At 44.6% G+C, this 12,580-nt stretch overlaps 1 protein-coding gene across 1 annotated transcript in view; it reads right to left on the bottom strand.

Moving 5' to 3' along the window:
* Positions 1-12,580, bottom strand: part of EPHB1 (EPH receptor B1) — a 652,092-nt gene that overhangs the window by 171,127 nt on the left and 468,385 nt on the right. The window contains 1 exon segment of the mRNA XM_029062965.2: positions 770-1,105. Within this exon segment, the coding sequence (XP_028918798.1) occupies positions 770-1,105 (336 nt within the window).

The following is a 12,580-nucleotide window of genomic DNA, read 5'->3' as shown; positions in this document are numbered from 1 at the left end:
CGATTCTGTTCCAATTTAAAGAAGTGTAGTCTAGTGGAAAGAGCAGGGGCTTGAGAGTCAGAGGATCTAGTTTCTAATTCTGGCTCCTCCACTTCCATATTCTGTGACCTCGAGCAAGTCACCTTGCTTCTCAGGGCCTCAGTTTCTTCTTTATAATGGGGATTCGATAGGCATGAGCCCCTTGTGGGACAGGAATTGTGTCCATCTTGATGATCTTAAATCTACCCTTGGACTTGGCCCTTAGTAAGTACTTAAAAAAATATTATAGTTATCATCATCTCTCCTTACACTCTCATTGAATGGAAGCCTTTCCATGTGTCTGCCTACATGAGAAAGTTGTTGTGGCAGTGAGAATTTCTTTTTGCTTTTCTATGGTATTTGTGAAAAACTTACTATGTGCCAGGCACTGTTTTAAGCCCTGGGGTAGATAAAAGCTAATCAGGTTGGACACAGTCCATGGCCCAAATGGAGCTCACAGTCATAATCCCCATTTTACAAATGCAGTAACTGAGGTATAGAGAACTGAAGTGGCTTGCCCAAGGTCACCCAGCAGACAAATGGCAGAGCTGGGACTATAACCCATGTCCTTCTGACTCCTAGGCCCGTGCTTTTTCCACTAGGCTATGCTGTTTCTCAAAGGGAAGGGGAGACTTCCAATGATGAGACGTAGGCCGTTCTGGTTCCCAGCACCGCTTCCTCTGGCCACCAAAAACAAAACCAACAAGCGAAACAGGCGGGCGAAATCTGAAGAGGAGACCCCCAGACTCACCAGCTTGGTTGGTGGTGATATTGACCGAGACATGCTGTGGAGGGAAAGGGCTTTTGCCGGACACCCCGTTGATTGCCTGGATGTCAAAGGTGTAGGGCGTGTGGGCCCACAGGCTGCTGATGAAGACCCGCGTCTCGGTCAGACCCAACTGCCTCGGCACAAACTCCACGTTGTCGTCGCAGCGGGAGCAACCCCGGCGGTCCGCGCGGCATTTCTTGCAGACGATGTTGTAGGTGACATCGTCACGCCCGCCCGTCTCCCTGGGGGGGTGCCATTCTAGAATGATGGACGTCTCATTGACGATGGAGATCACATTCCGGGGGCCTGAGGGGACACCTGTTGGGAGAAGGACAGGCTTCGTGAGACTCCGAGAGCAGCCTCCATGTGGGCTATTCCCTCCCACCCGTCGATCCCCTCCTTCCTTCTTCGATCACATGCTTGGGGGAGCCTGCTGCCCACAGGAAGCCCTCCGGGCTTTTAATGAAAGAGGGAGACTGAGGTAAGCCTCACTTTCACTGGTCCACTATTGGCCCCACGACTGCTGTTTCTACAAAGCTGAACCCAGTGCTCAGATAAAGCTCAAGCTCCTGCTTACCAAACACATACTCTCCCAAGAATTTAGTACAGTGCTCTGCACACAATAAGTGCTCAATAAATGTGATTGATTGATTGAGATTCATGCCACCATTCTTTATCGGACAGGTTTGTGCCTTTCAAATGCATTTTTCTTGAGGGCAAAGTTCAGGGTTTTTCGGTCCTTATTCTAAAGCACTAGAAAACTGGGAGTGATAGATTTTTTTTTCAAAAATTGTTCAGTTCAGTTCATGTCTCCCCACTGCTCAGAAACCTCCAGCGGTTGCCCATCCAACTCCGCAACAAACCGAAACGCCTCACCATCAGTTTTAAAGCATTCAATCAGCTTCCCCCTCCTACCTTACCTCGCTGATTTCCTATTACAACCCAGCCAGCATTCTTAGCCCCTCTAAGCCAACCTACTCACTTTACCTTAATCTCATCTATCTCGCTGCTGACCTCTCGCCTACCTCCTCCCTCTGACCTGGAACTCCCTCCCATTTCATAAATAATAGACCACCACTCTCCCTACCTGCAAAGCCTCGTTATAATCACAACTCCAGCAAGAGGCCTTTCCTGACTTTGTCCACATTTCACTCGCTCTCTCCTCCCTTCTGTGTCACCTACGCACTTGGATCTGTTCCTTTTAAGCACCTGATGTTCACCCCACTCTCACCCCATAACATTTAGATATGTATCCATAATTCATTTTATGGATTCTGGTCTGTTAACCCCCTGTAGGTGGTGACTCCCCGTGGCCAGGGAACATGTCTACCAACTCAACTGTACTGTCCTCTCCCAAGTGTTCAGTACAGTGCTTAATAAGGGCTCAATAAATACCACTGATTTATAGTGACTAATGATCTCCACTGGGCTATTCAATGCAAACTAACTTTATCGCCCCTGATGTTTTATTCCTAATTCTCTTTTGTACTTCATTCATTCATTCTATCATATTTCTTGATTGCTTACTGTGTGCAAAGCACTGTATTAAGCATTTGGGAGAGTAACACTTAGAACAGTGCATGGCACATATTAAGCGCTTAACAAATACCATCGCTATTATTATTATTACAATATAACAGACACATTCCTGCCCACAATGAGCTCACAGTCTAGAGGGGGAGACAGACATTGATATAAATAAAAAGATGAATAATAAATTACAGATATATATATAGATAGATATATACATAATTCAATAATTCTATACCTACCATATATATACATAAATTCAATAGTACTTATTGAGTGCTTACTGTGTGCAAAGCACTGTACTAAGTGTTTTCCCTGCAATCAATCCATAGGGCCCTGAGCAGCCATTGAGGGATTTCACTGGGACCCTTCTAATAGCAAAACCTTCTTTTTCAGCCCTCCCTTCTGCCCCGCCACAGCTCCAGGCTGTGTGGCCTAGTGGAAAGAGCACAGTCCTGGGAGCCAGAAGACCTGGTTCTAATCCCAAATCTGCCACTTGCCTGCTCTGTGACCTTGGGCAAGTCACTTCCCTTCTTTACTCAGATTCCTCCTTTGCAAAATGGGGATTGAATACCTGTTCTCCCTTCCACTTAGACCATGAGCCCTATTCCGGCCAGGGACTGTGCCCTGTCTGATTATCTTCCATTTATCCCAGGGTTTAGCCCAGTGCTCGATACACAGTAAGCACTAAACACATACCACAAAGTCCAGCCAGTCCTGGGGAAGGAAACATGAGGGTAAAGTAGGAACAGACTTGAGGGCAAACTAGGGCGTAACCAGGAGATGCCAATTTTCTGGGTTGGCAGTATCCATCCTTCCACTGGTTGTGGAAGCAGAGCAACTGTCTGGATAGAGCACGGGCCTGGGAGCCACAAGGACCTGGTTCTAATCCCAGCTCTGCTACTTGTCTGCTGTGTGACCTTGGGCAAATCACTTCACTTCTCTGGGCCCCAGTTACCCCACCAGTTAAATGGGGATTAAGAGTATGAGCGCCAAGTCGTATCTACCGCAAACTTAGAACAATGCTTGGCAAGTAGCAGAATTATTATTAATTATTATTATTATCATCCCTCTGTCAGGATTGCACCTGGAGAGTGTCTAGTACTCTACCAGTCTTGGCCACAGGAGGGAGAGTCAAACTTGCCCATTCCATTCCTAGCTTGGCCAGTGGCTAGCGAGTGTAAGGAAATCTGCTACAGGTCAAAACTCACCTGTGCTGTGAGAGAGTGGAGGGTGGGACTCAAGTTTACTGCATGGAAGAAGGCAATGGTAAATCACTTCTGTACCTTTACCAAGAAAACTCTATGGATACGCTACCAGAATGATTGCAGATGGACGTGGGGCATTTTGGAAGAGATGAGTTCATAGAGTCTCTATGGGTTGAGATGACTAGACAAGCATAAGACAAAACAATTATTATTATCACAGAGGCCACCTGAGGTTCCAGTCTTCCTTGATCTGGGATCAGTCCCTGTCCAAGGTGGAAATTCCTTCTGCACCTCCTTACATGAATGTAGCATTCGAGCTCAGACTACATGGAGTTACATTGCCTGAGGTGGGGTCCTGAGCCACTGGGGGAAACTGGACCCGGAAATGCAGAGATGACTGCCAGGTCAGGCAGCAGATAAGGGAATGGGTGAAAGATGAAAGTGTTTCCACATTTCTTCCTTGGATGATAAGAGCCCTGCCAGCACATGGGATCATCCTCTTGATTGCCTTTCAATCCCCTCAAGGAAAAAGAAGACAATTCCGACACCCGTGGGTATTTTGTTCAAGGCGTCTCTGCAGAGTTTAGTCACGGAACTCTGGTCTGAACAGAAAATAGCATAGCTTTCAGTCAGAAGAGAGAAATTGAGTCCACACAGTTGGTTCACTGTCCAGGTCCACCTTCTGTTTGCAAAATCCATGGCAGATGTGATACTTTGTTGATAGACCATAATGGTGGAATATTTGCCAAACCACCGCTATATCCTTCAGAAGGTCTTCAAAGTGCATATACTTATCTTTATTCCTTGGCAGAATCGATCTCTGTTCTTACGTCCTCAATAATAAACCAGAGGATCTGAACGGGGGGACTTGACTTTGTGGGAAAAAGGAGGGATTTCAGTCAAGATTTACAAATACCTACATTTCATGATTGTTTGACTAATGGAAATGATCCATGCACTGAAAGTATCACCTTTGGATGGCGGGGGGTGGGGAGGAATTCTTAGAGCAGATGTTGATATCCATAAAGCATTCAGTGTCAGTCCACATGACATTCTGTTTCTGAGAAAGGACGTGTGTAAAATGGTTCATGTTGGAGCTCAGAATCCAATACTTAAGTACAAAATGGGGGAATGACAAAGAGACAGTGGTGCGTGAGGGAAGGATTACATGTCAAATCCATCAACAATGAGATGTTACAGCAAAAAGGTAATATTATATTGGATTCTATTAAAACATGAAAGACAGCAGTATTGCAGGCAGTCCCAGAGAAGCCTGAGAGAGAGTTATAGATTCAGGTTTGAGCCCGACATTATAAAGAACATGAAGAACGACAACAAAGCTGTGTGGATAATTTTCAAAAGTCATTCCGATGCAAGAATTCTATTCACCCTGTAAATTATGCCTGGACTCTATTCCATTTCTGGGTGCCTCTCCTCTTTCATTTGGTCAAATCTACTTTCTTCCCTGGTTCCCAGGCTAAAAGAAAATAGAATTCTCCCCGCAACAAACAGGAAATCCCTCCTTCCCTCATTATTATTATGCATTTACTATGTATCAAGCACTGGATTAAGCAATTTTTATGTTATTTGTTAAGCACTTACTATCTGCTAGACACTGCTCTAAGCTCTGGGGAAGATAAAAGGTAATCAGGTTGGTACAGTCCATGTCTCAGGTCGGGCTCACAGTCTTAATCCCAATTTTACAGATGAGGTAACTGAGGCACAGAGAAGTGAAGTGACTTGCTCGAGGTCACACAGCAGAGAAGTGGCAGAGCTGGAACCAGAAACCATGTCCTTCTGACTCCCAGGCCTGTGCTATACCTACTAGGCCATGTTGCTTCTGTAGATACAAGATAATGATAATAATAATAATGATGGTATTTGTTAAGCATTTGCTATGTGCCAAGCACTGTTCTAAGCGCTGGGGTAGATAAAAGGTAATCAGGTTGTCCCACGGGGGCCTCACACTCTTCATCCCTATTTTACAGATGAGGTCACTGAGGCATAGAGAAGTAAAGTGACTTGCCCAAAGTCACAGAACTGACAATGGCAGAGTCGGCATTAGAACCCACGACCTCAGATTCCCAAGTCCGGGCTCTTTCCACTACACCACTCTGCTTCCCTCGATAATTACTGAGGTATTTGTTAAGCATTTACTATGTGCCCGGCACTGTTCTAAGAGATATGAAATAATCAGGTTGGATGCATTCTCTGACCCACATGGAGCTCACTTTCTTAATCCACATTTTACAGATGAGGTAACTGAGGCCCAGAGAAATAAGGTGACTTGCCCACGGTCACACAGTAGACAAGTGGTGGAGCTAGGATTAGAATTTACATCCTTCTGAATCCCAGGCTCTTGTTCTATCCACTAGACCATGCTGCTTCTGTAGACCATGTTGCAAGATAATCATGTTGGACACGGTCCCTTCCTACCTGGGGCTTACAATCTAAGTTATAATAATAAAAATAGTGGTATTTGTTAAGCACTTACTACGTGTCAGGCAATGGATGAAGCACTAGGGTAGTACAAGTAAATCAGGTTGGACACGGTCCCTGTCCCAAACGGGGCTCACAGTCTCAATCCCCATTTTACAGATGAGGTACCCGTGGCATAGAGACGTGAAGTGCCTTGTCCAAGGTCACACAAAAAACACGTGGTGGACCTGGGATTTAGAACACAGATCTTCTGACTCCCAGACCTGTGCTCTTTACACTAGACCATGCTGTTTCTTGTTCCCAGCTTCAAAGTTTTCTGAAATCCTTCTTCCTGCCGGAGGCATTCCCTGCTTAATTTCCACCACCTCAGGGTATAACAGTCCAACACCCAGCTTCCCTTTTGCACATTCAGTCATTCTTGGCACGTACCTTCATATTGATCTATATACTCTTCTGATTTATTCACATAGTTCTTCCCCGATCCATCTTCCCTTTCTTTTGTTATTGCCAGCTGTATCTTTATTTTTGCCTCCTAAAGCCACAAAGTGTAAATCATTTGTGTTTGCCTATCTCCCCCATCAGATAGGGATCATGTTTTCTATTCTCCCCTGTAATTTTCCAAGCCCTTAAATCTGTGACTTGCATAAGGCAAACATTCAAGACATTCATCATTATCAAAGGTATTCATTGAGTGCTTACTCTACACAGAGCATTGTTCTTTGAGGTTGGAAAAGGATACTCCAAAACAGTTGGTAGACACATTCCCAGCCCACAACAAGCTTACTTTGACAAAATTTCTCTAGCAATTTAGTCTAATAGTAATGATAATAATAATAATGATAGTATTTGTTAGGTACTTATTATGTGCCAAGCACTGTTCTAAGCACTGGGATAGATGTAAGGTAATCGGTTGTCCCACGTGGGGCTCACAGTCTTAATCCCCATTTTGCAGATGAGGTAACTGAGGCACAAAGAAGTGAAGTGACTTGACCAAAGTCACACAACTGATCCCTAATTTTGTGAGACTGACTCATTTCTTTTAGTCCTTTCTCAAGTCCATGAGCCAGTGCTTATTTCAAAAAGCAGTGTGGATTCTATTTAGTCTTGATTCTATTTAGTTGCCATTGTTTTTACGAGATGTTCTTCCCCTTGACTCTGTTTATTGCCAGTGTTCTTGTCTGTCCGTCTCCCCCGATTAGACTGTGAAACCGTCAAAAGGCAGGGACTGTCTCTATCTGTTGCCGACTTGTTCATCCCAAGCGCTTAGTACAGTGCTCTGCACATAGTAAGCGCTCAGTAAATACTAAATACTACTAAATTAGTGAGAAGCAGTGTGGCGTAGTGGATAAAGCCTAGACCTAGGAGTCAGAATAACCTAGGTTCTAATCCCGGCTCTGCCACTTGTCTTCTGTGTGACCTTGGACAATGAATTTCATTTATCTAAGCCTCAGTTACCTCATCTGAATCACGGGGATTAAGACTAAGGACCCTATGAGGGAAACGAACTGTGTCCAACCTGACTAGTTTTGTATCTATCCCAGTGTTCACTACAGCAACTGGCACATAGTAAGCACTTAACAAATACATAAAAAAGTCTAGCAAGGTTTGATTGGAAAGACCAAAGAAGTCATTTTGTTCTTTCCCCTGCTTCTCTAGAGAGCAGCTGTGGAAACAACCAAGGCGAAGACGTTGTATCCACCTTGTTATTCTGGACTCCCTTGGTCATCCGGCCCAGTGGATCATAGCCCTTATACTTGGGAAATTCTTCTTTCTGCCAGCCTCCTGCTGCAATTTAAACCCTTTTAATGGTGGGCCCTTTAATGATCTCTCCTAAATCTTGGGCATATATTACGGGAACAAAGGAACTGAGAAGCCCCTCTAGGTCTTCCTCAGACAGGGGACACATACTGTGTGTGATATATGGATATTCAGGGCACTCTGGATAATGGATTCAGATGGCTGAATTATTTTGAAACCTAGATATAGATTTCCCAACAACACCCTAAATCAGCCATGCAAATGAGCGTTAGGTCCCCAGGCCCGGGCCTGAAGGAAATCAGGCCGGGCTCGAAGGAACCAGACGGTAAGATAATGCGATTTTGAATGCAGGAGTACACGAAGAGGATGGGAAGCACGTTTTCCACCTCCTGACATGGTCACTGTACTCCTTGGCTGTCAGTATGAGTGAACACTGGCTTAGCCTTTAAAGGGAGGCTGTGGAGTAGTGGAAAGAGCATGGGCCTGAGAGTCAGAGGACGTGGGTTCTAAACCAGCCTCTGCCACTTGTCTCTGGTGTGACCTTGATCAAGTCACTTCATTTCTCTGGGACTGAGGTAACCTCATCTGTAAAATGGGGATCAAAAATAAAAATGTGGGACAGGGACTGTATCCACCTCAGTATGTAGTACAGTGCCTGGCACATAGTAAGCTCTTAACATATGCCATTAAAAAAAATCCCTGATTATCTTTAAGAGTACATACTTCTCTGCTCTGAGTGTTTCAGTCATTACACAGATGAGCGCCTAAAATTCCTCCCAGATCTAGATTTCTGTGATCCTTCAGTCAAGGATAACAGCATATGCAATATTGTCATGGAAAAATATGTCTTGAAAGGTTGGGAAAATTATTGCAGGCTAAAGGGAATACATAGAGAAGGAGTTTTTTATGTTGCTTAAAAATCTATGCTCAATACTTCCGAGAACCTGGGAACATCCATCCAAAACCAAAATCAACTGATCGGTAAGCAACCAATCGATCGCCTGGATTTCCTGTGTGTTCATTATGTGTAAAGGACCATCTGATCTTGTCAAGACTATCTGTAAGCTCATTATGGGTAGGGAACGTGTCTGCTAATTCTGTTTTATCGTACTCTTTCAAGCACTCGGTATGTTGCTCTCAACATAGTAAGTGCTCAATAAATGGCATTGGTTGATTTTCACAAGTAGTAGGAGGAGGAGGAAGAGAAAGAGGAGGAGAAGGTGAAGGTGAAGGAGGAAGAGGAGGAGTGGAAGTAGCATTTATGGCATTTCCTCTTCCTGTAGTGCACTGAAGTAGGCCCTTGGGAAGTCCAGATAACAAACTGACAAATATGCTGTGCACATTCATTCATTCAATCGTATTTATTGAGCAGTTACTATGTGTAGAGCATTGTTGTAAGTGCTTACACTGTACTGTAGCTAAAAGTTCAGTGGGGGTCACATATACATAAACATATATACAAGGACTGAGGTAAAACTGAATTATAATAATAAAAATTATTATGGTACTTCAGTGCTCACGTTTTACAGATGAGACACAGAGAAATTAAGTGACTTGCCTGAGGTCTCACAGCAGACATGTGATGAAACCAGGACTAGAACCCAAGCCCGTGCTCTATCCACTAAGCCACACTGCTTCTTGCTTGAGTACGCTTATAGCCAAGAGTGCTAAGAAGGATGTAAATCCATTTATAAATGGCTTAAGCGGTGATACGACTTAGGGTTCTGGGAAATTAATCAGGGAGAGCTTGTTGGAGGAGGTGAGATTTAAGAAGGGTTAAGGGAGGGAGTTTCAAGCCAAGGGACTCGTCTGAGTAAGGGGCTGGAGACTGGAGAGTTGAGGTCAGTGTACAGCATAAAATACCAATTCGCTCCATCAGTGACTCAATCTATCAATCAAACAATGATATTTCCAGAGCTTCTACTACGAGTTCAGAGCACCAGCCAGGTCTGTGCCTCAGTTACCTCATCTGTAAAATGGGGATTAAGACTGTGAGCCCCACGAGGGACAACGTAATTACCTTGTATCTACCCCAGTGCTTAGAACAGTGGTTGGCACATAGTAAGCGCTTAACAAATACCATCATCATCATTATCATCCTGTAGAAAATTCTCCAGCAGTAGCCAAGCCCAAAAAAGGCATTGTTGTTATATTTTGGGGATGTTCTCCTCTGGGTCCTAAAACCTATGTAAGTTAAAAAGACTACATTTATTGTTACACAGGTCACTTGGTCACGTAAGTCCAGGAGAGAAAGCAGCCTGCAACACTGAATTCAAACTGTTCCAAAAGAAACCAAAACCAAAACACCACCTCCCTTCCTTAAAACCTTTGAGAAATGCAATAAAAAGGATTTTGAGCCATTGTCTCCCCAGTCTAAGCTTCTTACTATCATGTTCTCTTCCTCTTTTTTCTTAATTACGTACAGACGGGGTCTTTGAGAGGCTCTCTGATCTGTTGCCACGGTTACTGCAGATGAAAGCACTCTGTTAAAATGGCTAGAAAAACTCAGTCTTCTTATAAGAGGTAAAAAAAAATAATCCATTTGTGTTTTCTTCACTCCTCCCTCCCCCTTTTCTCCAACCAGTCAATGTATTTCCCTGGAATCGACTGACAGGAATATTCTCAGGTGAACACAGCAGAGAAGATCTCTGGGCATTCAAGAGGTTAAAAAACTGGGCTGAGCAATAAATGGTACAGGACTTCACTAGGTTACCACGTTGAGATAGCATCTCTACCCTTTTTTAATGCGATTTGGTCGAGATGGTTTTGAAGAGTAGGGGCAAACACGGGAGTCGGAGAGGCAGTGTGTTTGGAAGGAGGCAATAAGCTGGCAATCGGCTTACTCTTGAGAATTCAGAGGGAGATTTTACTGGAGATGAGCACTCGGGAAAGCAATTCCATTATCACAATCCTTAATAAATAATAGTGAAAAAAATAACATTGGCACCAAAACGGGTAAGGGCTTTTTGAAATCATTTGGAAGCAAATGATACGAGGGTGAAAGATGCCCAAGTCAAGGCCCATCCAACACTGGCCAACAGTCAGCCCTGCCCAGAGCAAGGACAACGGAGTGCTTGGCAGATACCTTTTGATGATGCGATGATGAAGAACTGCTCTTGGGGAGAGCTGGAGCTGGGAATTATTGTTCCACTCCGGGACCAAAGGATCATTAGTGGTCCCTGACCTATTTATTCATTCACATATTCAATCACATTTATGGAGCGCTACTGTGTGCAGAGCACTGTATTAAGCTCAAGAAAGTACAATACAACAATAAACAGAAACATTCCCTGCCCACAACGAGCTTACAGTCTAGAGAGGGGGAGACAGAGATTAATATAAATTAATTACAGATGAGCACATAAATGCTGAGGGGCTGGGAGGGGGGATGAACAAAGGGAACAAGTCAGGGGGACGCACAAGGGAGTGGTAGAAAAGGATGTGGGGTTTAGTTAGGGAAGGCTTCTTGGAGGAGATTTGCCTTCAATAAGGCTTTGAAGGTGGGGAGAGTAATCATCTGCAGGATTTGAGGAGGGAGGATGTCCGAAGCCAGAGGCAGGACGTTGTGAGGAGTTGGCAACGAGATAGATGAAAACAAGGTGCAGTGAGTAGGTTAGCATTAGAGGAGTGAAGTGTGAGAGCTGGGTTGTATCATTATTATTATTAGGAGAGTAGCAAGGTGAGGGAGGAGGGGGCAATTGGATAGAGTGCTTTAAAGCCAATGGTGAGGAATTTTTGTTTGATGTGGAGGTAGATGGACAACAACTGGAGCTTCTTGAGGAGTGGGGAAACATATCCTGAACGTTTTCGTAGAAAAATGATTCAGGCAGCAGAGTGAAGCATGGACTGAAATGGGTAAAGATAGGAGACAGAGAGGTCAGCAGCCTCCCAGGACTCGGTTGCTCAGCTGGAGTGGCAGAACTGACAAAATCATGTCCAAAAGTCTTCAGAGGAACTTTTTTCAGATGGATATTCCCTCCTTCACATTTGAGAAGCGGCATGGCCTAGTGGCAAGAACATGGGTTTGGGAATCAAATGTCATGGGTTCTAATCCCGCTCCTCCACGTGTCTGCCTTGTGACCTTGGGCAAGTCACTTAACTTCTCTGTGCCTCACTTACTCCATCTGTAAAAAGGGGATTAAGTCTGCAAGCCCCAGTGGGACAACTTGATTACCTTGTATCTACCCCAGTGCTTAGAACAGTGCTTGGTACATAGTAAGCACTTAACAAATACCATCATTATTATTATGGTATTATAATACCATATTATTATTATTAAATCTCTGGGATTCAAGTCTCAGCTATGCTGAAAGAATGTCATGTGTCCAAAGTGTCCCCATCCCACTTTCTTGGGGGCACCGTGTCCCTTCTCCCGACCACTGTGACTATAAGCACCTCTTCTAGGCTATAAACTCCTTGTGGTCAGGGAACAAGTCTATCATCTCCATCTATACTCACTTCCTTGGTGAACTCATTCGCTCCCACAGCTTCAACTATCATCTCTAAGCAGATGACACCCAAATCTACCTCTCTTCCCCTGTTCTCTCTCCTTCCCTCCAGGCTCATATCACCTCCTGCCTTCAGGACATCTCCACCTGGATGTCTGCCCGCCACCTAAAACTCAACGTGTCCAAGCCTGAGCTCCTTATCTTCCCTCCCAAACCCTGTCCTCTCCCTGACTTCCCTCTCACTGTGGACGGCACTACCATCCTTCCGGTCTCACAAGCCCGCAACCTTGGTGTCCTCCTTGACTCCGCTCTCGCATTCACCCCACACATCCAATCCTTCGCCAAAACCTGCAGGTCTCATCTTCACAACATCACCAAGATCCGTCCTTTCCTCTCCATCCAAACCTCTA

The sequence above is a fragment of the Ornithorhynchus anatinus genome, chromosome 1 (genome assembly GCF_004115215.2).
Source record: "Ornithorhynchus anatinus isolate Pmale09 chromosome 1, mOrnAna1.pri.v4, whole genome shotgun sequence".
Taxonomy (NCBI): domain Eukaryota; kingdom Metazoa; phylum Chordata; class Mammalia; order Monotremata; family Ornithorhynchidae; genus Ornithorhynchus; species Ornithorhynchus anatinus.
The sequence above is the reverse complement of the archived record's forward strand: the minus strand, read 5'-3'. Positions and strand labels throughout refer to the sequence as shown.